Genomic DNA, 25,712 nt, shown 5'->3' with positions numbered 1-25,712 from the left:
AGGAGGTAAGGGGATCTCCTTTCCCTCCCTGAACAGATGTAATCTAGGGCATGGGACCACATGTGGCTCTAAGAGGAGAGGGGAGAAAGAGCAACACTCTGCAGGAATGCCTCCTCTCTCAGAGTTGCCTCCCAACCCATGGGAAGGCTAAGCAATCACGGGGATGTCTTCACCAAGCCAAGCAGCCCAGGAAGGCAGACAGTGAGGACATAACAGAAGTGCCCCCAGGATCATACACGTGAAGGAAAGTGCCCCTCCCCCACCTGGCACAACAGCTTGACTGGTTGGCCAAAGCAAAGGACCACCAACAGAGCTCCTGTGTGCCTATATGTGTAAAACAGAGGCCAGTGGGCAAATGTAAATGGGCGCTGTTAGCACAGCTTCAAAAGGACAGGCACAGCTGCCAGGGATCACAACAGGCGCACAATACACAGCTCCCATCTCCTGCCCAGTGGCAGCAAGTGGAATCTGCAACCAAATACTACCACTATGCAACAACACAAATCCACCCCATCAAATAGTATGAAGAGGTATATTAATGCTCTAGACCATAAGGAAAATGACAAGTACCCAGAAATCAATCCTGAAGTCACAGAAATGTACAATCTAAGTGACAGGGAATTCAAAGTAGCTATCACAAAAACATGAGGAACCAGCCCCATGGCTGAGTGGTTAAAGTTCCTCACTCCACTTCAGCAGCCTGTGTTCACTTGTTCAGATCCCAGGCACGGACCTACTCCACTCATCAGCCATGCTGTGGAGGCATTCCATTTACAAAATAGAGGAAGATTGGCATAGATGTTAGCTCAGGTCTCATCTTCCTCAAGCAAAAAAAGGGAAGATTGCCAACATATGTTAGCTCAGGGGGAATCTTCCTCACCATAAAAACCTCAAAACAACAAAACCCTCAAGGAGTTGCAAGAAAACTCAGAAAGATAGTTCAATGAAATCAGGAATAGGATTAATGAACAGAGAATTCGTCACAAAAGAGACTGAAACTAAAAAAAATCAGAAATGTTGGAGATGAAAAACACAATGAATGAGATAAAAATCTGGAATCTGTAATAGTACTGATAGAGGACAGAATTAGCAACTTAGAGGACAGAAATATAGAAATGCTTCAAATGGAGGAGAAGAGAGAACTAAGACTAAAAAGAAATGAAGAAATTCTCTGAGAAATATCCAACTCAATTAGGAAATGCAACATAAGGACTATAGGTATTCCAGAGGGAGAAGAGGGAGAGAAAGGAGCAGAGAGCTTGTTCAAAGAGGTGATAGCGGAGAGCTTCCCAAACCTGGCTAAGGAGCTGGAAATACAAGTAAAGGAAGCCAATAGCACTCCTAATTACATCAATGTAAAAAGACCTTCTCCAAGGCATATAAGTAAAATTGGCAAAAGTCAATGATAAAAAATATTAAGGGCAGCAAGGCAGAAGAAAATAACCTACAAAAGAATCCCTATCAGGCTTTCAGTTGATTTCTCGGCAGAAAACTTACAGGCTAGGAGAGAGTGGAATGATATGTTCAAAATTCTGAAAGACAAAAACTTTCAGCCAAGAATACTCTACCCAATGAAAATATCCTTCAGATATGATAGATAAAAACTTTCCAGATAAACAAAAGCTGAGGGAATTCATCACCACAAGACCACCCTACAAAAAATGCTCAAGAAGGCCCTCATACCTGAAAATAAATAAATAAATAAATAAAGGGTTAACAGAGCCTTGAGCAAGGAGATAAATAGGCAGACAAAACCAGAAAATCACAGCTCTCTGTCAGAACAGGTTAGCAAACAATTATAACGTTAAAGATAAAAGAAAGGAAATCATCAATAATAACTATGATCACTTCATTTTAACCACAAACTCAACACAAAATGGAATAAGTTGTGACAAAAATAACTTAGAGAAGAAGAGAGGGGTGGAACCTGCTTAGACTAAGGAAATAAGAGGCTATCAGAAAATGGACTATCTCATCTATCTCATCTACAAGATCTTTTATACAAACCTCATGGTAACCATTAAACAAAAAATCAGAACAGAGACACAAATGATAAATAAAGAGAAAACTGAGAAAACCATCATAGAGAATCACCAAACTGAATTGGCAGTCAGAAATACATGGGGTGAGAAACAAGGGAAATATAGAACAACCGGAAAACTAGTGATAAAGTGGCATTATTATACCCTCACATATCAATAATCACTCTAAATGTAAATGTATTGAGTTCTCCAATCAAAAAACACATAGTGGCTGGATGTATTAAAAAACAAAACCCATCAATATGCTGCCTCCAGGAAACATATTTCAGGTCTAAGGACAGACAGTCTCAGAGTGAAGAGATGAAAGACGATACTCCAAGCTAATGGCAAACAAAAGAAAGCAGATGTTGCCATACTTATATCAGACAAAGTAGACCTCAAGACAAAAAAGGCAATGAGAGACAAAGAGGGGCAGTATATAATGATAAAGGGACACTCCACCAAGAGGACATAACACTTATAAATATATATGCACCTAACACAGGAGCACCAAAGTACATAAAGCAACTATTAACAGACCTAAAAGGAGAAATTAACAGCAACACAAGAATAGTAGGGAAACTTAACACCCCACTTACATCAGTGGATAAGTCATCCAGCCAGAAAGTCAATAAGGAAATAGTGGAATTAAACAAAAAACTTGACCAGATGGACCTAACAGATATATGTAGAACACGCCATCCAAAAACAGCAGAATACACGTTCTTCTCAAGTGCACATGGAACATTCTCAAAGGTAGACCATATGTTGGGAAACAAGGAAAGCCTCAATAGATTTAAGAAGCTTGAAATAATATCAAGTATCGTTTCCAACCATAATGCTATGAAATTAGAAATCAACTACAAGAAAAAAGCTGGAAAAGTCACAAATATATGGAGACTAAACAACATGCTACTGAATAACCAATGGATCATTGAAGAAATTAAAGGAGAAATCATAAAATATCTAGAAACAAATGAAAAGAGACCAAACAAACTCATATGGGATGCAGCAGAAGCCGTCCTAAGAGGCAAATTCATAGCAATACAGGCCCACCTTCACAAACAAGAGAAAATTCAAATAAGCAATCTTAAAATACACCTAACAGAACTAGAAAAAAAAGAACGAAGTCAGAAGTCAGCATAAGGAGGGAAATAATAAAAATTAGAGCAGAAATAAATGAAATTGAAACCAACAAAAACAGGATCGATGAAACTAAGAGCTCATTCCTTAAGAAAATAGAAATCGACAAACCCTTAGCTAGACTTACTAAGAAAAAAAGAGAGAAGGCTCAAATAAATAAAATTAGAAATGAAAGAGGAGAAATTACAATGGATACCACAGAAATACAAAAGGATTATAAGAGAATACTATAAAAAACTATATGCCAGCAAATTGGACAATCTAGAAGAAATGGATAAATTCTTAGACTCATACAACCTCCAAAAACTGAATCAAGAAGAAACAGAGAATCTGAATAGACCAATCACAAGTAAAGAGATTGAAACTAATAAGAAACTGAAAGCAATTCCTCTGAGAACAGGAAAAAGACAAGGGTGCCCACTCTTGCCACTGTCGTTCAGCATAGTACTGGAGGTTTGGGCCAAAGCAATTAGGCAAGAGAAAGAAATAAAAGGGATCCAAATTGGAAAGAAACAAGTGGAACTCTCACTGTTTACAGACAACATGATTTTATATGTAGAAAATCCTAAGGAATCCATTGGAAAACTGTTAGAAATAATCAACAACTACAGCAAAGTCACAGGGTACAAAATCAACTAACAAAAATCAGCTGCGTTTCTATACTCTAATAATGAACTAACAGAAAGAGAACTCGAGAATACAATCCCATTTACAATAGCAACAAAAAGAATAAAATATGTAGGAATAAATTTAACCAAGGAAATGAAAGACCTCTACAATAAAAACTATAAGACATTATTGAAAGAAATCTATGATGACATAAAGAAATGGAAAGATATTCCATGCACATGTCAGAAGAATAAACCGTTAAAATGTCCATATTACCTGAAGCAATCTACAGATTCAATGCAAACCCAATCAGAATCCCAGTGACATTCTTCACGGAAATAGAACAAAGAATCCTGAAATTCATATGGGGCAATAAAAGACCCTGAATAGCTAAAGCAATCCTGAAAAAAAATAGCAAAGCTGGAGGCATCACAACACCTGACTTCAAAATATAGTACAAAGCTATAGTAATCAAAACAGCATAGTACTGGCACTAATACAGACACACAGACCAACGGAAGAGAATTGAAAGCCCAGAAATAAAACTACACATCTACAGACAGCTAATCTTTGACAGAGTAGCTAAGAATATAGAATGGAGAAAGGAAATTCATCTTTTCAATAAACTGTTGGGAAAACTGGACAGCCACAAGCAAAAGAATGAAAGTAGACCATTATCTTTTTCTATACACAAGAACCAACTCAAAATGGATTAAAGACTCAGAAGTAAGACATGAAATTGTAAACTCCTAGAAGAAAATATAGTCAGTACACTCTTTGACTTCGGTCTTAGAAGCATCTTTTCAAATACCGTGTCTACTTGGCAAGGGAAACAAAAGAAAAACAAATGGGACTTCATCAGACTAAAGAGCTTCTGCAAGGTGAAGGGAACCATGAACAAATTGAAAAGACAGCCCACCAACTGGGAGAAAATATTTGCAAATCATATATCCATCAAGGGGTTAATCTCCAAAATATATGAAGAACTCATAACAATAACAAAAAACAAACAACTCGATCAAAAAATGGGCAGAGGAAATGAGCAGACATTTTTCCAAAGAAGATACACAGATGGCCAACAGGCACATGAAAAGATGTTCAATATCACTAATCATTAGGGAAATACAAATCAAAACTACAATGAGATATCACCTTAAACCTATTAGAATGGCTATAATTACCAAGACAAAAAACAGCAAATGTTGTCAAGGATATGGAAAAGGGAACTCTCATACAGTGCTGCTGGGAATGCAAAGTGGTGCAGCCGCTATGGAAAACACTATGGAAATTTCTCAAAAAATTAGAAATACCATACGACCCAGCTATCCCACTACTGGGTATTTTCCCAAAGAACTTGAAATCAACAATTCAGAGCAGCTTACGCACCCCTGTGTTCATTGCAGCATTATTCACAATAGCCAAGAAGTGGAAGCAACCCAAGTGCCCATCAACTAATGAATGGATAAAGAAGATGTGGTATAAATATACAATAGAATACTACTCAGCCATAAAAAAGACAAATCCCATTTGCAACAACATGGATGGACCTTGAGGGCATTATGTCAAGCAAATAAGCCAGACAGAGAAAGACAAACACCGTTTGATTTCACTCATATGTGGAAGACAAACAAACGTGAACAAAGACAACAGGTTAGTGGTTACCAGAGGGGAAGGAGGTTGGAGGGTGGGCATAATGGGTAAAGAGGCACATATATATGGTGAGTGACAAATGATGTATGACAGAAATTTCACAATGTTATAAACTGTTTTGACCTCAATAAAATAAAATTTTTAAAAAGCTACGCTGAGATACTCTTTTCACCTGTCAGATTGACCATCATCAAAAAGTTTGATAACACTATGAGGGGAAAGAGGCCCTTCCATTCACTGCTGTGGAAGTGTAAATTTGTACCAGCTCTCTGAAGGGCAGTTCTACCAGTTGTACTTTTTAGGAACTTTGCATACAGATTAATTCACATGTATATGAAATAATGTATATACAAGATTTATTCATTGAACCATTGTGTATAACAGGAAAAATTGTAAACAATCTGTAGAAGGCTAGTTCATTAAAACTATAATGCATTCATAGAATGGAATGCTGTGCATCCTTAAATAAGAACAAAGCTCTTTATGTACAAGTATGAGACAATCTCCAAGATACATTCAGTTAAAAAAAAAGTAGTATGTCGACTACTGTGTAATATGTTACTGTTTGTGTAAAAAGTGGAGAAAGAAGAGATGAATGCATGTATTTGTTGATACATAAGAAATTGATAACATTGATTACCCCTGGAGAAAGTAACTGGGCGGTAGGGGCCAGGGGTGCCAGGGAAAATTTTCACTCTTTGTTCTTTTGTACCTTTTGGATTTTGAACAATGTGAATATGTTACCCATTCAAAAATAAAAGAAAATGGTGAAGTATATTATTTTTCATACCAATGAAAGGCAACTTAAACAATATGTGTAGTCTGCCTAACACAAAAATTATAAGAGAATCTACCTTAGCAGCTTATAACACTGAAACAATATTTCTTGAAACAGTTGAAGTTGTTTCAGTGGAAAGGTTGGTTATCCCACATGACAAGTTTTTAACACCAAAGAATTCATTCTTTTTCTAGACCATACACTCTGGAACTTTTATTTAATGCTATTTAAAAATTCCTTCAACTCCTTATTTTATATGAGATCCTAGTCTCCTCAGCCAAGGTATTTTTCAGGAATGTTACCCCCAAAGTAGGCATGGGATTACTGCACTGAGCAACTAATGTAAGCTGTAAATTAAGGAAATTGCAGGCTGGAAATAAAAATTATAGTCCTTCCAGAACAGAAATTTGACTGTAAATCAAATGGAAATAGGTTATTTGAGACTATATTTACTTTTAGAAGAAATGAATTGTTTTAATAAGCCTATAAGCTATTGGAAAAAACCTGAGATCCATAATTCTTAAAATTGTTGCCTGCTACATTTTTAGAATTGAAGGAGGTATATAATACAGTGGTTAAGAACATGGACGTAGATGTTCGACCAACTTGGATTTTAGTCTCTGTGTATGGCCTTAGGCAACATACATAATATCTTTAAGGCCCAGTCTCTAAAATGGAAATAATATCTGCCTCACAGGGTTGTGAACATAGAATCAGATAGCTTGTATGTACTATTCCAAGCACAGTATGTGCAATAGTAAATGGTTGCAGTAACAACAGTAGCAGCCAACCCAAGCAATAAGGTGAAAAGAAAATCATACTTTGTACCCCTTGCTCAAAGAGGGTAAGTTAACTTGTCCTAGTATCATGGCTGGCAAGACAGAGGTGGCACTATAAGTCCATGTATGTTATGGCAAATAATTAGCTCAAAGTTCTTGATACACTTCTGTCTCCTCTCTCCAAGCCAGCCCCCATGGTTTTTTTTCTTTTGTATTATGTTTGGTTTTTATACATTGGAAATACAAGTTAAATGTTCAGTTTAGAAAATTTTGGAAAATAGAAGCTCAAAAAGGAAAACAAAAACTATCCCTAACTTGTCCCCTAGAATAGGATTGCTAGATAAAATATTTGGACATATGTACACTAAAAAATTTGTTGTTGTTTAACTGAAATTCAAGGTTATCTGGACTTCTTCTATTTTTATTTGCTAAATCTGGCAACCATTCCCTGGAAAGATCTGATGGGTATTATAGTATGTATATTATATTTGATAATCAGGTATTTCACTTTTAACCTTTGTAGGTATTGTTTTTACATGTATAATTGTGTCTTTACTATGAGATCAAATACATGTTTATTTAAATTTTCTTCATTTTTTAAAAGTGGTATCACTTCCATATTTTGATTTTAATATGATTCATTTTGATGTATATTGTTAGATGTAAGTATTAGCTTTTCCCCCTAAATGATTAATTACCTGTCCCAGTATCATATATTGAATAGTTTTCTTTTTCTGCTTATTTAATTGAATTCAGTGATTTCTCATAATAGCCTAAATTGTTTATTTTTTCACCTCGTGTAATTTATTATTTCTAGTTATTTGTGGCTATCTTATTATATATTTATTTTTATTTTAATGATTTTCATTATCTATAAAAGAATCTAATTTCTTTCTTTCTTATTTTTTTTTTGGTTTTGCTGGAAAACATTCACCCTGAACTAACATCTGTTGCCAATCTTCCTCGTTTTCTTTTTTCCCTCCCCAAAGCCCCAGTACATAGATGTATATTCTAGTTGTAAGTCCTTCTAGTTCTTCTATGTAAGCGGCCTCCACAGCATGGCTACTGACAGAGGAGTGGTGTGGTTCTGCACCCGGGAACCAAATCCAGGTCACCAAAGCAGAATGCAGTAAACTTTAACTGCTAGACCATCAGGACTGGCTCAAGAATCTAATTTCTTTTAGGAAATAGTCAAGATATACATTATAAATAAGTGAATAAAATATTAGCTCACAGGCCCTGTAAAATCAACGTCTAAAACTAAATTCATGTTCTTCTTTCTAAATCTTGATCTCTCTCCTGTATTATTCACTTCAATTCTTGGTACTACTATTGTAGCCAAATGAAATTCTGGTTTTCCTCAAGGATTTCCTCATAACATCTCTAATCCTTAAGCTTTTCTGATTATAATTCCTGAATATTTCTCAAATCTTCTTCCTTTTCTTCACCCTAGGTTCTATTGCTGATTTCATACCATCACCTCTGGCTTCCCTTGGACCAATCCTTTTGCCAAATAGTTGCAAGTGGTCTATTTTAAAGCTCATATCTAACCACTTCTCTCTGCTGTTTGCTGTCAAACCCGTCAGTGCTGCTTCCCCCAGCCCATCTGCAAGCCCCATCAGTTGTCAGTTGCATTTGATCCACATACTTCCTATGGATGGCATTACAAAGAGCTCTAGGATCTGGCCTGTCTACTAGCCTCATCTGAAAGTTAGTCCTTAACTCTCGCTTCTTTCTAGGAATTCCAAATTATTATGTTCCCTCTTTCCCTATTCCACCCCTGTGACACATGCACGCAAATGATCCATTTTATATATCCATGCCCACTGCCAGCATTCCACCACTGCCCTTTCCCTGGCTCCCTCCTACCTATCTGTTGTCTGCTTAATATCCTTCTCCCTTCCTTCCCTACTAACAGAACCTTGATCTTACTGTGTAACTATCCAGGAGGGGCTATTGCATCTAAGTAGCAGTCATCAGTAGGCCTGCCAGGAAAGTTACTTAATTGGCCCCTTTTACCCTTTTTCTCCCTTCCTTCCTTCTTTCTTGAAACACAGACACAATGGCTGGAGCTCTAGAAGTCATCTTGAACTACAGAATGACTTTGAAGATTGTCATATAAGAGACACTGACACACACATCACTAGTGACACACAGTGTAAATGTAAAGTAAGCTTTCTTGAGAATAACTTAAAAGCAGAGAAGCAGTGGAGCCTATGTGGTTCCTCAGCTTTCATTCCATAGAGGTATGCTTTGGCCAGACAAAAATATCATGAGCTATAAGTGTTCCAGGAGAGGGAAGCTGCCTCCATACCACTTTACATTTTTATGGGGCAGTCGAAGGAATAAACTGAGAATCTAACAGTGGGCTTCCTGGTTAGGAAAGCCGCCTTCCAGACCAGAGCCTACCCACAGACCTGTTTCCGTGCCACTGCTGTTGGTATCCCGTAGAGATCTGGTGTTCTTCCCAAGAGCCAGTTCAGACCTGATGGACAAACTCATTGCCAAGTTAACAGTTGGGAGAGAACAGAGGCCCCAAGACTTTCCAGAAAATAAAAAGACTTTCTCCCTTGAGGACTAATCCCAGTACTAAAGATGGTGGAGCAATGTTATGGAAGGAGTCTGGGTTTTTGTTAACTGTGGAGCCACCATACAGATCCTGGAATGCTCACTTCTGTAGTTGTGAGAGAGAAATAAACCAAGGTTTCTGTGTAATATAACTAACTAATTCTAACTAGTACCTCTGATAAGATACTGTGAAAGCCTTTACCTCTTCAGAAAGCCTTCTGTGGACTTTTGGGCTGGGTTGGAACCTCTCTGTTTTATGCTTCCAGATTACTCTCAGTATGTTTCTGTCTTCTCATCACTTTATGTTGTAATGATGTGTTTCTGTTTCTTTTCCGTACTAGCATGATTCCCTAAGGGTCAGTACCATATTTCACTCCCTTTGGTCACTCCAGTCCCCAGTATAGAATGTCTCAAGCACAGCAGACATGCAGGGAACCTTGGTCTGAATGAAGGAATAAATGAAACTCCTATTTGTTGGCATTTTTTTTTTCATCAACTCTCATTATATAATTGTAGCCCTCCACAGGTAGTCTCCTGCTTTGGCTGATTGGAAACATTTGCAAAACGTTGACAATTGTTCAGGCCAGCTGGTGGCGTAGTGGTTAAGTTCTCGCTCTCCACATCATCAGCCCAGGGTTCCCAGGTTTGCATACTGGGCACTGACCTAGCACTGCATCAAGCCACAATGTGGTGGCATCCCACATAAAATAGAGGAAGATTGGCATGGATGTTAGCTCAACAGCTATCTTCCTCAAGCAAAAAGAGGAGGATAGGCAACAGATGTTAGCTCAGGGCCAATCTTCCTCACTCACACACACACACACACAAATTGAGAATTGTTTTCATTTAGTCCATAGTCAAAGGACTATAAACTTTATGCCTTTGACTCCATTTTTTCTTGGTCCCAGTTTCATATCCATTTTGGAGAATGTAATATTTTTGTATCCTAAAGTTACTAAGGCTGTCTTATAATATGCCATTGACATGTGGTGTCAAATTCTTCAAAATACAGTATTAGATAATGCAAACTATTAGCTATTAAATACAAATATTATTGGTTTTTGCTTCTCAGTATTGAATGTGTTTGAAACTAATGTACAATTTATTTGAAGCTTTTTAGTTCCTGCTAATTTGTTGCCTAGAATTTCTTTGGGCCTTAGCAAAACTTTTGTATTTGAGATTTGTTTATTGGCTAGTGTCCCTTCATAAGCTAGGTATTTTATTAGTAAAGTTCAGTAAGTGGTTTTTCTCATCTACGAATTCTCAGCTGTAAAAGTTGCTATATTGTGTCCTATTTTTATCTTCTTTATGTACGTTTATCCAAGCTAAAATATTTTTAATTTTACAGACAGTAGCCCTTGATGGAACTTTATTTTTAAAATCTGGAGTGATCTCTGGAGGGTCGAGTGATTTAAAATACAAGGCTAGATGCTGGGATGAGAAAGAGTTAAAGAATTTAAGAGACAGAAGAACCCAGTTAGTCCAAGAATTAAAGGTAAATCCATGTTGTGAAAGTTATAGAATACTAAGTAGAATAACTGTGTTTTCAAACTAACTTTTTTGGTTAATAAAAGTACCATGCCTGTAGTTTTAAAAAATACAAATAAAGCAGAATGGAATACAGTGAAAAGTAAAAATCTTCCCCTTACCCATGTTTACATCTTGGTGTGTATTTGCTAAACACAGTTTGATGCATAGCCTCCAGAAATTTGCTCTGTATATACAAGTATATGTATTATTTTTTCTATTTGTTTTATAATAGACTTTTGCTAAATAATGTTTGCAGCAAGCTTTTTCATTTAATATCATAACAGGGACATGTTTTCATTTTAGCATATAGAGAACCACTTTATTTTTTTTTTTTTTTTTTTTTTTTTTTAAAGATTTTATTTTTTCCTTTTTCTCCCCAAAGCCCCCCAGTACATAGTTGTATATTTCTCGTTGTGGGTTCTTCTAGTTGTGGCACGTGGGACGCTGCCTCAGCGTGGTCTGACGAGCAGTGCCATGTCCGCGCCCAGGACTCGAACCAACGAAACACTGGGCCGCCTGCAGCGGAGCGCGCGAACTTAACCACTCGGCCACGGGGCCAGCCCCGAGAACCACTTTATTTTTAATGAATCCTTCCTGGTATTTCCCTGTATAGGTTTTGTTTATTTAACTAGTCTCCAATAATGGACATTTTGGTTTTTGCTGTTACAAATGATGCAGCACTAAACATTCTTTAAAGAGGGAGAGTAACATAGTACCTAAGAGTATAAATTCTGTAGCCACAATGCCTAAGTTTGAATCCTGGCTCTGCCACTTACCAGCAGTATGACCTTAGGCAAGTTACCTAACCCCTTAGTACCTTACTTTCCCCATCTGTAAAATGGGGATAATAAAAGTCCTTCCTCTAGGGTTATTTGAAGGATTAAATCAGATAATCCAGATAAAATACTTAAAACAATGCCTGGCGTATGTAAGCACTATATAAATGTTTATTATTATTATATCTTTACTTGTATAGCTATATCTCTAAGATGAATTCCTATATGTATAATTTCTGGGTCTAAGGATATGTGTATTTAAAATGTTGATAGATATTGCTAAATTTACGTCAAAAGAAAACTTGTAGTAGGGTGTTTATGTCCCTAGATTGCACCACTAGTTAGAGCAAATGTCTTAATCTTTGCCAATCTGATTGGTAAAAACAATGTAACCCAATTGTTGAATGTGCTTTCTTAAATTGTAACTGAGGTTGAGCATTTCCTCATGTATTTATTGGTTCTTCATAATTTTTTTTCTTCTTTGAACTGCTTATTTATTTCGTGTGTACATTTTTCTTTTAGATTATTTTATTACCTACTTTAAGAATTATTTGTATAATAAGTAAATTAGTCCTTAGTCATATACTAGTAAAATATATTGTTTCACTTTTTTGTCAGCTGTATTGAAGTATAGTTTATATACAGTAACAGTCTCCAATTTGAAGTGTATGGTTCAGTAAGTTTTGACAAATGAATATAGCTGTGTAACCACCACCACAATCATGATATAGAACATTTTCATAACCCCCCAAAATGCCTGTGTGCTCCTTTGTAGTCAGTCCCCTCCTCTGGGCCCTGGCAACCCAAAATGCTTTGTGTCATTATTGTTTTTCCTCTTCTAGAAATAGAATCATACAGTTAGCCTGTGTGTCATGCTTTCTTCATTTAGCGTAATGCTTTTGAGATTCATGTTGTTGTGTGTATCAAAAGTTTATTCTTTTTTATTGCTCATTATCTGTTTGACATTTGACTTTGCTTTTTTTTGGTCACACATGCATTTTTAATCTTTATGTAGCCAAATTTCTTAATCTTTTATAACTTTTGGATTTTAATGTCATACTCAGAAAGACCTTTTTCTTTTTCTTTTTTTTATATTGAGTTAATGATAGGTTACAGTCTTGTGTGATTTCAGTTGTACATTAATGTTTGTCATTCGTGTTGTAGGTGCACCATTTCATCCTTTGTGCCCACCCCCCCGCCCCACCTTTCCCCTGGTAGCCACTAATCTGTTCTCTTTGTCCACATTTTTAAATTCCTCATATGAGTGGAGTCATACAGAGATTATCCTTCTCTAACTGGCTTATTTCACTTAACATAATTCCCTCAAGCTCCATCCATGTTGTTGCAAGTGGGATGATTTTGTTCTGTTTTGCAGCTGAGTAGTATTCCGTTGTATATATATACCACAACTTCTTTATCCATTCATCTGTTGATGGGCACTTAGGTTGCTTCCATGTCTTGGCTACTGTAAATAATGCTGCAATGAACATTGGGGTGCATAGGACTTTTGGAATTGCTGACTTCAAGCTCCTTGGATAGATACCCATAGTGGAATGGCTGGATCATATGGTAGTTCTATTTTTAATTTTTTGAGGAATCTCCATACTGTTTTCCATAGTGGCTGCACTAGTTTTCATTCCCACCAGCAGCGTATGAGGGTTCCATTCTCTCCACAACCTCTCCAACATTTGTTACTATTAGATTTAGATATTTTTGTCATTCTAATGGGTGTAAGGTGATATCTCAGTGTAGTTTTGATTTGCATTTCCTTGATGATCAGCGATGATGAGCATCTTTTCATGTGCCTATTAGCCATCCATATATCCACTTTGGAGAAATGTCTGTTCATGTCTCCAGCCCATTTTTTGATCGGGTTGTTTGATTTTTTGTTGTTGAGTTGTGAGAGTTCCTTATATGTTATGGATGTTAAGCCTTTGTCAGATATATGACTTGCAAATATTTTTTCCCAGTTAGTGGATTGTTTTTTTGTTTCAATCCTGTTTTCATTTGCCTTGAAGAAGCTCTTTAGTCTGATGAAGTCCCATTTGTTTATTCTTTCTATTGTTTCCCTTCTCTGAGAAGACATGGTGTCCGAAAAGAAGACCTTTTTCTTTTTGAAGATCACAAAAGAAATTCAGTAATGCTTCCTTCTAGTGCTTTTGTGTATTCAACATTTATATTTTTTAGTCATCTGGAATTTATGTTGATGACTGGGCCTGCAGCTTTATTTTTACCAACAGACTTGCTGTTTTATCCAAGTGTCATTTGTGGAATATGATAATCTTCCACACACACTTACTTGAAACATCAGCTTTAACAGATACCTTATGAAGCTACATATTAGTAGGTTGTGGCCTCCCTATTCCTGAGTTTGGTTGAGTCCAGGGAGACCAGACAGACATCTTTTCCTGTCTCAGAGTGGAACACTGACAGTCTTCTGTTGTATTCACTGGCCCTTGGGTATAGAGAATGCTTGTGAAACAGCTGCCATTTAGGACACTTTAATACCCAGACCCGATCCACAGTGGGCAAAGAAGTACATAAATTCAGGTGAGGTGTTCTGGGAGCTTGGCAACAACGTGAACAAAACAAATAAAAGAGCGTTAATGAAATTCAGTGTAGTGTCAAAATACGCCCTGTACCCCTGCAAAAAAAGACTTTCTGGAGCTAAAAAAACGTATTTCTAAACTATAGAATGCAGTAGATGAATTGAAGGATAGGCGTGCCATTGTTGAGAACCAAATTAATAGCCTGGAAGGCCAAGTGGAAGAAGCACGTGGAAGAAGATTAAATGTCTTTAATCTGAGGACCCACCTGAAAGGACACATGCAGTTCCATGTAGGTTTGATGAGAAAAGGCACACGATAACACAGATTTTGGTGTAATTCCTGAAGTCCTAGGTTATATAGAAGCAGTCCTAAAATACCCTTTCTGCTTTAAAAAATATTCCTTAGAGATTAAAAAAAAATCTAGCTTGTATCAAACTACAAAACTGGGTGAGACTGTGGAATAATAGCTGCAGACAACTGAGGGGAAAGGACTACAGCTGAGGATATCATTTGCCTCTCAGGTATCTGCAGATAAGTAAATTCAGAGACTATGTCTCCACATACTTCGTGTGACAAAATACTAGAGAAAGTACCGTAAGCAACACATGAATTAGAACAGATGTAATATAATAAATTAATAGGGCTAAACTAACACAGCAAAACCTAGGAATTGGAGATGGAGAGAGAAGTAAGTGCTTTTCAAAGGTTTCATCTGTGAGGAGGTGAGGAAATAATAATATTCTAAAGATTGTATCTTGGTGGGTGGGGAGACGTGGGTAGGACTAGAGTGTTAAAAGTACATTAAATTAGGAACAAATAACAAACCAACAAAAATAATGCATGAAAATAATTTTTTAAAAGTAAGAGGAAAAAAAATATTTGTATATCGGTGATTACGGTAAACATGTGTGGATTTAAGTTTCCCTTTAAAAGACCAAGACATTCATGAGTTAAAAAGCAAAACTCAGCTAAATGTTGTTTGCAAGAAATTGTCTTAAAATTGAATGTTGGAAATAATGGGATGAACACCTAAAAAATGCAAATAAAAAAGAAATCAGGAGTGACAGTATCAGACAATATGAACTTTGAAGTTAAAAATCCTCACATATAGTAAGTTTTCAATAAATATTTATTGAATGAATTGAATAAAGAAGGACATTATGTAGTAAAGACAAGATCTCTATTTTAAGCCTGTTTGTAGCACATAGCACCTAATTTTTTTTTTTTTTTTTTGCTGAGGAATATTCGCCCTGAGCCAATCTTCCTCTAATATTTACTATGTGGGCCACCAGCACAGCATGGCTGCTAACAGAGTGGTGTAGGCCCGAACCCAGGAACAAAACCCAGGCTGCCAAAGCAGAGTGTACCGAACTTAACCACTCGGCCACTGGGGCTTGCCCAGAACCCAAATATTTAAAACAAGAATATTTAATAAAGGTGAAATTAGAATAGAACCTTTCACTATACCTCTTTCAAAATTGGACAGGTCTAGTAGACAAAAATGATAAAACTTAGAGGAATTTGTAACACAATCAATAAACTTAAATCCAGATTGTGTCTCTACCACATATTAGCGTGACTCTAAGTTACTTAAATACTTTTATGCTTTAGTTTTCTCATCAATAGAATGGGGATAATAACAGCACCTATTTCCTAGCGTTGTTAAGAGGACTAAGTATGTTAGTAAATGTAAACTTTGTAGAACAATAAGTGCTCAATAAATGTAAGACATTATTTAACATATCCATAAAACACTTATAAAAACTGGTCATATGCTTGTCCACAATGGAAACCTCAACAGTTTTTCAAAAGTAAAGATTTTTATCGGTTACCTTGATCATAATGATCATAGTGAAATTAGAACTAGTGATCAAAAAAATCTTTGTCTACATAGAAATTAAGAAATGTACTAGTAGATAGTTTGGGGACCAGAGAAGTAATCAAGAGGCCAATTACAAAATGTCTCAAAAGTGATGAATAGGAAGTCTTTGAGACACAGTAAAAGCTACATCAAGAGGAAAATACCTTCATTATTGAAGAAAGATGAAATATAAGGGAATTTATTTCCTTAAGAAACTAGAACAACCACAAAATAACAAAAACTATAGGGGAATTTTTTTCTAAGCTGAAATTAATTAAATAGAAAACAACTCAAAATAGAAAAGGGACAAATGAATCTAAAAACTGGTTCTTTTGAAAGACTAATAAAATAAACTCTATGCAACTCTAATGAAGGAAAGAAAACTTAGAAGCAGACAAACAGATCAGGAATGAGAAAATTAAAATAAGTTTAACAGACTCTTACATGCAAATAACTATATAGTGAAAAAAAATTGAAAATCTGGAAGAAATGGATGATTTTCAGAAAACAAATTACCAAGATTGACCAGAAAAAACATGGGACATTTGAAAAGTGAGGCAGCAGTGTAGTCGGTGGCCCAGTCCCCATCCACAACCCCTTCCTTGGTTGCCTTTTTTATAGTATTGTAAAAAACTAAAACAACTTGATTTCTCAAGTTTCCTTGTAGCTAGTGGTGGCTTTGTGACAGTTTTAGAGATATAAATGGAAGTGTTGGTATTATCTTTTGTGTTTTCTTCTTCCGGACTGGAGTGCAGTCAAGAGGCCTGGAGATGCGGCAGCAATCTTAGACCAAGAGACAGGGAGCATGAGTATAAAACCACTGCGCTGAGAAGCTGAAAGTTAGGTGCCTTTGTTGAGGGACCGCGTCACCCCAGGCTGCTTTTGTGAAGGAAAATAAACCCACAGTTTTTTAAGCCACCATTAATCGAGTGATCTATCATTCAAAAAAGACTTCAGGAATGTAAAACAGTATGGCAGCTATGGAAAACAATATGGTTCTCAAAAAATTAAAAATAAGATTACCATATGATCCAGCAATTCCACTTCTGGGTCTATACTCCAAGGAATTGAAAGCAGGGTCTAGAAGAGATACTTGTACACCCATGTTCGTAACAGCGCTATTCACAATAGCCAAAAAGTAGAAGCAACCCAGGTGTCCATCAACGGATGAATGGATAATCAAAATATCTATACATACACTGGAATATTATTCAACCTTAAAAAGAGAGGAAATTCAAACACGTGCTACAAAATGGATGAACCTTACAGACATTATGCTACATGAAATGTCAGTCATAAAAAGGCAAATACTGTATGGTTTTACTTATATGGGGTCCTTACATAGTCAGATTCATAGAGGCAGAAAGTAGAATGGTGGTCGCCAGGGACTGGGAAGGATAGGAGAAGGGAGAGTTGTTTAATGGGTAGCGAGTTTCAGTTTTGCAAGATGAAAACAATTCTGGAGATTGGTTGCACAACAATGTGAATGTACTTAAACACCATTGAACTGTACACTTAAAAACAGTAAAGATAGTAAATTGTATGTATATTTTACCACAGTTTTCTTTAAAAAGTCCCTGGGACCAGATGGGTTTACAGCTGAGTTCTATATAATATAATTCTAATGTTATTTAAGCCATTCTAGATCATGGAAAAAGATGGAAACTTCCCAGTTTATTTTATAAAGTTAGTATAAATTTAGTATCAAATATTATAAAGATACTACAAAAAATAAAACCAAAGACTGAATTCTCTTGTGAATATAAATGCATAATTTCTAAATTAAATATCAGTATAGAGAATTCAGCAAGGTAGTGAAAGAAAAATACATCAGACTGAATAGGATTTGTACCAAGAATATGCGGTGTTTCAATATTAAGTGATCAATCAACATAATCCATTACATTACCAAATTAAAGGCAAGAGAAAAAATCATGTGGTCATACGTAGAAAGGCATTTGATAAAGTTCAGCAGCTAGTCATAATTAAAGTACCAAGTAAAAGAGTGATTGGTGGAAATTATTTAAATAAAATAAATAGTTCTTATCCAAAACTAACAAATAATTGCTTAAATGTGAAACATTAAAACCATTTTAGTTAAAATCAGGAAGTAGACAGATATCTGCCCTATCATTATTATTTAATGTGGTCTTGGAAGAAAAAGTAAATACAGTTAGGCCAAAATGAAATAGTTTGTATAAATCTTTGAAGAGATGAGAAAAACTAACTTTTTGCTGAAAATAAGATTATAGTTTAAAAACTAGATTTAATAAGATAGTGGGAGTGCTATGTAAATAAACAAAACTATATTTTTCTCTATATTAAGAAAAAGCATCAAAAATGGAAAAATATTCTGCTGACAATAGGAATAAATGTCAATATAAAGGCACAGTAACTATTTTTAGAAAACTAAATCTTCTTGAAGGACACAAAACAAAGGAAAAATACTATATTCTTGGGTTATAATTCCTCCAATTAATATTTAACTTGAATGCAAGTTTAAAATGTTACCAAGGATTTTTAAATTTGATAAAATGATCTTGTAATTCCTACAAATGAAGATTTTCCTGAGACTACTCAAAAAATACATGGCAAAAGAGAATGAGGTGGAACTTCTCTTACCAGCATACAGAATACTGTGAAAAGCCATTGTAATCAACTTGATGTAGTGTTGGCATAGGAATGGACGGATTAATGAAACAGAATAGGAATTCCAGAAATAAAGCTCAGTATATTTGACCATTTAGTATACAACAAAGATAATGTTTTAGTTCAGTGGGAAAAGGATTTATTATTTAGCAAATGGTATTGCCACATCTAGAGAAAGTAATTTTGTGCCCCATATTATAACATATAAAGATAAATTCCAGATAGATTAAAAACTTGAATGTAAAAAAATTTTTAAATGAGAATAAAAACCATTGTATACATTAAAAAAAAGTTTAAAATGAAGACTAGGTTCTTTACTATCGAAGAACTCTTTACAAATTGACATGAAAAAGACATTATGAGAGACACTTCTGGAGAAAGGATAGGATTAGGCACTTCTCAGAAAGAAGAAATCTATGTGGCTAATAAACATGAAAAAATGCCCTATATAGGATCTAGTACTCAGGGGCATACAAATTAAATTGATTACTTCATATATACCAACAAGACTTGGAAAAAATATATATATATGCTAGTGGAGAGAGAAAGAAACACATACTTGTACATTAATTATAGAAATGTGAATTGTTACAGCCTTTGGGAAAGCTATTCGTACCAGCTAGTAAAATAAAAATGTGAATACCTTTGACCCATCCATCTCACCCTAGGGAATTTATTGCGTGGAAATAAAAACACCAATACTCAAGGGTTTACATACAAGTAGGTCATGCAGCATTGTTTGTGGTGACAAAAACTAGGAAACAAGGTGAATGCCCACCATTAGGAGAACAGTTGAATAATTTTGGTACAGCCACACACTGGAATAATATGCAGCCATTAAAGAATGAATTTGGAGCTTTATCAGCTGACTCTTGAGAGTAACTGAATGAGAAAAGCAGGAGACAGAAAAGCATGTTCAATATGGTTCTAAATTTGCAAAATGAGACTGAAAAAACCAACATATATAGGTGAATATGTATACATGTGTATTCGTATAAGGACTTGGAGTAAAAAACAGAAGGACATATACTAGGGAGTTAATTTGGTTGAATAATAGGGAGGTGAAGGGAGAAGGGATGGACGAGACAAGAATGACTAAAAGAAAGGCAGCATGTGTCATATGATCCCTTTTGTGCCGTTTATGAGCCATAGGTGGAACACGCACCCCCCATTCCTCATTTTTCATGTCTGTTTCCTGTTAGGAAGTGTGTTAGTTTTTTGAGGATGCTGTATAGCATCTTGGTTCCTCTAGATGGCTTGTGTACTTAATTGCCCAGTCTTTTACCAGAAGAAGGGAAGATGGAGTGTGGGTGTGGTTAGATGTAAAAATCAGTGAATTATGACGCATGAAAGCACTTTGAAAAGTGAAAGTATTTTTCTACTGTAAAATGTTATTATATTTTCTCTTCCTTTCTAGGATTTAATGAAGACACTTCGCAAGGAAGCAGATTTGAAACAAATACGCACTCTAGCACAAGGAACTCATACACGACTCAAATATTCGCAAAGTGAACTGGAGATGATTAAAAAGAAGCAGCTTGCTGCTTTTCACCGGGTACTATGGACTTAGATAAAATTTGATGGAAATTAGAACCAGGACATAGAATTTCAGAAATTACTTTTATATAGCATCATGTAATTTTTACACTTTTACCCGTGATTGAGATTATATTATGGTTACTATAGGGTATATTATAGTTTATTTTTATGGTTGTTAATTTTGTTATCCAATTGTACCTGAATTTGCCTTATCTCATGGATTCCTTTTTTTTCTAAAAGACACCTATCACGTTTTTGGCTTCACTATGTAAAGCTAAAATAGCGATGTTAAAAAGGCGTTTTTTCTCTTTTGTAATTAGGAACAATCTCAGCTACAAAGTGAACTACTAAATATTGAGTCTCAATGTGCTATGTTGAGTGAAGGAATCAAAGAACGACGACAAAGAATGGAAGCATTTCAAAAAAAGATAGATAAGGTTACGAATGATGTATTTTTTACTAAATGGCACATAGAGTATAGTTCTAGACAATACACTAGATTTAGGGCTTCTTAAATATATATTAAATCAAAATTTGATAAGTGCTATGTTTTACTGGTTTGCCAAGTTAATTTCCTGTATCTTTTGAGAGCCACTGTTGCGCATCTCAAGAGACAATGACCAGTGCTTAGTTACTCTCTTCTGCTCTCCAGCCTCTCCTGCCCATTGTAGAAGTTACAGCCTCTTTCTTTCTTTTTCTGCCCTTAACACCAGGAAGGAAGGAATTTTGTCATTCATGTTATCTTTTAAGGTTACTTATTCACTCAGTAATTATTTCTTGAATATTTAATGCATATTCTAGGCACAGTACTTGGTTCTGGGGCAGCAAAGATTTGGTCATCTAACCTCTGCTTACAAAATGATAGGAACTTTCTGTTTTAATTCATTCCACTGTGGCTTATATCTAATCCTTAGAAAGTTGTTTGTCATGCCATCACTCAATAACTGCCACCGTTTCTTTAAGTTTTGCCTTTTATCGCATGATTTGAAACCACACTTATGCTGCACCTTAATTATCTCTTTTCCAGGTTAAATACCCCTAATTCCTTAGTTATTTACATTTACCATGGATTTAAGACCAGTTCTGGTAACATCCTCTGGGTGCTCTGTTGTTTGTCAACGCCCAGAACAAAGCATAATGTCAAAATACTGTCTGATCAGTACAGAGTACTGTGGACTCTACACATAGAACTATAACTTTCCATGGTTTGGATTATCTACTTAAGGAAATCGTGGCTTACTATTGTATCAATCGTATTCATATTCATATTCAATTTATATTCAACTGAAACCTGAAAGTTTATAACATGTCCTGTTGTTAAAAGCAGTCTCTTATCCTATAATTGTACCTAAATGCAAGGCTTTAAAAATATGGAAGTTAAATGTTATTTTGTTGGATTTGACTCATTCTAGTTTTTCCAAATCTCTTTGAGCCTTAAGTCTATGCTCTAGTCCTCTTGGTTTTATACTGCTTAAGACTGTATAGTATTACTCATATGGAAAGAATATTTTATTTACTTATATAGAATGTTATATTTTGGTGTGGCTAATGTAAATGAAATACTTCCAGTTTTATATTAAATACTTCATAGAGCCAGGACACTTAAGGCCAGTTATGAGCTTTCTTATTTAGTTTTTAGGATAAGAAATTTGAAAATAGATGAACATAGTTTATGGAGTTAAAGAAAGAGAAAGCACTGACTCCTCAGAGTACAATGATGCTTGTTGGGATTAGTTTTGGGCCTAATCCGGGAATAACTTGGAGGGAAAAACTTAAATTTAAGCATTGTCTATATAGTTTCTTAAAATTAAGTATTAAACCAATTGTATTGAAATAATTTAAAAGGTTGAAGATGATATTTTCCAACACTTCTGTGAAGAAATTGGTGTGGAAAATATTCGTGAATTTGAGAACAAACATGTTAAACAGCAACAAGAAATTGATCAAAAAAGGTATTTTTACTAAAAGATGTTGGTAAGCAACTTAAAAACATAAATAAATGTAACTATTATTTCATAATTAAATTAATTCTGCCTGAGGTAAATAGCTAGTAAACATTCATAGTCTTATAAAGAGATCTAATTATTTTATTCCATAATTTTTTAAAGAGAGAAAGCATAAATAGACAAGATAAGAGAATGGGGACATAATTACACTCACAGTGGTTATTAAAAGAGTAATAAGACTAATTTACTTAGGGCTATGTATATGTCAATATATGTGGATAAAATTCATAATTTTCAAGAAATAATATATTACCAAGCAAATAATATACCCCAAGCAAGATAGAAAAATCTGAGAAGGCCACTTACCACAGGAAAGGAAAGTAAAAAAGCTTTTACTCACTCCCCCAAATTCACGAGGCATGTCTGGTTTCACACATGAATCATCCCAGCAGACTTTAAAGGCGCATGTAACTTCAATGTTTAAACAAATGTTCAACATTTAAACTGCTTCATAGTGTAGAAGAAGAAGAAACACATGTTTTTATGAAATGAACGTAATATTGATGCCCAGATCCAAAAAGGGACATACACATACAATAAGAAACTATCGGTCAGTTTCACCTGTAAATCACCAAATAAAATAAGGTTAAATAGAAACAAGCAATGTAACAAGAGAAAAACAAAATACCATTATGTAGGGAGGGAGGAGGGCAAAAGGGGTATTAGGCACACATGTGTGGTGATGGATTATAATTAGTCTTTGGATGGTGAGCATGATGTAATCTACACAGAATTCAAAATATATTATGTACATCTGAAAGTTATATAATGCTATAATCCAATGTTACTGCTATAAAAATTAAAATTTAAATTAGAAAAAAAGTTAAAAAAATAAAATTTAAAAAAAAGAATTCGCCAGAGTAGGGGTAAAAATACCATTATATAGTAGACTCCATACCAGAAATAAAAGGCTGCTTCAATATCAGGAGTTATTGCTATAATTTGTCATATTAATGGTAAAGGAGAAAAATCACATGATCAACTCTGTAGTTGATGAAAAAGGCACTGAACAAAAGACAGCATCCATTCTTGATTAAAAATTCTTAAAATGTGAGTAGTTAGATACCTGTGATATGAGAAAATACGTTTAATTCTAAACCAGCATCGTGTTTTCAGGGAGTAACACTAGAAGTGTTACTAGTGAAGTCAGAAACAAGAAGAATATTCAATATTAATATTCAGTATTAACTTTATTATTTCCTTCCTTCTACTTTATGATACTAGATTAGAATTTGAGAAACAAAAAACTCGGCTTAATGTCCAACTCGAATATAGTCGCAATCAGCTGAAGAAGAAACTGAATAAGATCAACACATTAAAAGAAACTATCCAGAAAGGTGGAGAAGACATTGATAACCTAAAGAAGGTAGTTAATACTGGGCGGCTGAATTTTAAGTCATGCAGTAAAAGAATTTTCATTTACTTTCTTCTCCATCCGACCTAACACCGGAAGTTCCTCCTTTACTCTTAGTTCTTAATTGTCACTACCTCTCCAATCCCAATTTTGATGTATAAATAAAGCCTTTCATTTATAATGTCAAAAAAAAACGATGGGTGGCTGAAGTGTCATTGAAATGATGACGTCCTTCATTGATAAACATTGGTTGAGCTCCTGAGGTGTCCTCATAGGATAGAAGGGCGGGGAGCAGGTCTGAGGAGTCCTTGAAGTAAAGTCAGCACAGCTTCGTGAATCATTAGCTGTCAAAGCTGTAGGGAGAGGGCAAAGGGGGGTGTCACGGATGCCTCCTGAGTTCTAACTTAGGCAATTGGTGGAGAGGAGGAACAGGTTAAGGAGAGAAAATTTTGAATCTGTGGAGCTTGAGTTGCCTATGTGCCATCTAGATAGCAATTTCCAGCAGCTAGTTAAAGATTAGGTAGGTGAGAGAAGTCTAGGCTGGTTTATGGGAGTAAATGGAAACATATCTGAAAAGTTGAGACTCCCAAGCAGAGAGGTAGGCAGTGAAGAGCAGTGGAGCAAGAATGGAATTCTGGAAGGAGTGGTCACCTAGGTGATAAAGAGAACCAGAAAGGGTGATAGCATAGAAGCCCAGAGTTTCAGGAAGGAGGAAGTGAGGAAAGTTGTCAAAAAGGTAAAGCCTGGAAAATGTGTTTAATTGCCAACTAAGAGGTGACAGTAGCAAACATTTTCATTGGACAATGGGAACAGAACTCAGATGGCAGCAAGCTGAGGAATGAATCCAAAGTGAAGGAGGAAGGCAGGTAGCAATTACCAATTTCCAAAAAATGTAGAACAATAGTGGGTCACCTTCTATGAGAGAGGTTCAAGCAACACACAGGATAAGGGTTTATCTCGGAATGACTAGTTTGGCTTATTGATAAGATGATCTGTTGACATTATTAGTGTAAAAGATGGTAATGCACAGTGCAAATCACCTCCATTCAGGCTGAGGAAGATTGTCTGCACATTGTAGATGAACTCATGGCGAAGCGGCAGCAACTTAAGGACGTGTTTGTCACTCAGAATTCCAACATTGAGAAAATCCAAGCTCAACTTGAAGAGGATCGGAAGAAGTTTTTGGCTGTTGATAGGTAATTAAGAAGTTTATAAGTTTGAAAGACCATAATAGAGTTTTAAAGATGTTTACCATCAATTCAAAATTTATTATAGGAAGTTTTGTTATTTGAATATGTACCTTTGTTGCTTTTGGTCCCACATCACACCTTTCAAGCATTCTACTTTGGGAGAAAACCAAGAGAGGTGGTTAGTTACTTACAGTGAATAGTTCTTTTTGGCAGATGAAAACATGGACCTGTATAAAGGGTCCCTTGCCCTAAATCCCCTGGATTCTGGTATCTTCCTGTTGTACAGAGTCTCCCTCTAGTCTGTGTGACAAAGCATAGCAGGTGAGGTATAGAATCTGGAGCCAGACTGCATGGTTCCATGTCTCAGCTCTGCCACTTGCATACTATGCCTTCATTTCCTCATCTGGAAAATAGAGATAATAATAGGGCCTACCTCATAGAATAGTGGTAAGGGTTAAATGAGTGGCTGTTCATGTGGCACATATACCTGGCACATGATGAGCATGTGTGTTTGCGATGATGACAATAGCATTTTGAATCAGCTGGCTTGTTGCACCACAATGTCATCCGCTTTCCTGTGTGATAGACACGACCATAAGTGAGCAGATGAAATGAGCACTCTGTTTTTGCTCAACCTTTTGACATTTTATAATTTTCCTCACTGTTCAAAGACCTTCAGTGTTTCAAGATACAGCCAGAAAGTTCTTTGG

The 25,712-nt window shown here is 35.7% G+C and overlaps 1 protein-coding gene across 3 annotated transcripts in view; it reads left to right on the top strand.

Moving 5' to 3' along the window:
• The window catches only part of SMC1B (structural maintenance of chromosomes 1B), a 77,081-nt gene that overhangs the window by 36,135 nt on the left and 15,234 nt on the right, over positions 1-25,712 (top strand). For all 3 annotated transcript variants that reach the window (XR_011433695.1, XM_023631547.2, XM_023631544.2), the window contains 6 exons: positions 10,897-11,043; positions 20,331-20,468; positions 20,773-20,889; positions 22,298-22,404; positions 23,683-23,824; positions 24,863-25,008. Coding sequence is in view for 2 of the 3 variants with exons in the window: in XM_023631547.2 (XP_023487315.1) it covers positions 10,897-11,043; positions 20,331-20,468; positions 20,773-20,889; positions 22,298-22,404; positions 23,683-23,824; positions 24,863-25,008 (797 nt within the window). In the remaining variant the exon portion in view is untranslated. The remainder of the gene's footprint in view (positions 1-10,896; positions 11,044-20,330; positions 20,469-20,772; positions 20,890-22,297; positions 22,405-23,682; positions 23,825-24,862; positions 25,009-25,712) is intronic.

This window comes from Equus caballus, chromosome 28 (genome assembly GCF_041296265.1).
Source record: "Equus caballus isolate H_3958 breed thoroughbred chromosome 28, TB-T2T, whole genome shotgun sequence".
In the NCBI taxonomy this organism is placed as follows: Eukaryota; Metazoa; Chordata; class Mammalia; order Perissodactyla; family Equidae; genus Equus; species Equus caballus.
This window is presented reverse-complemented; position numbering and strand designations above follow the sequence as displayed.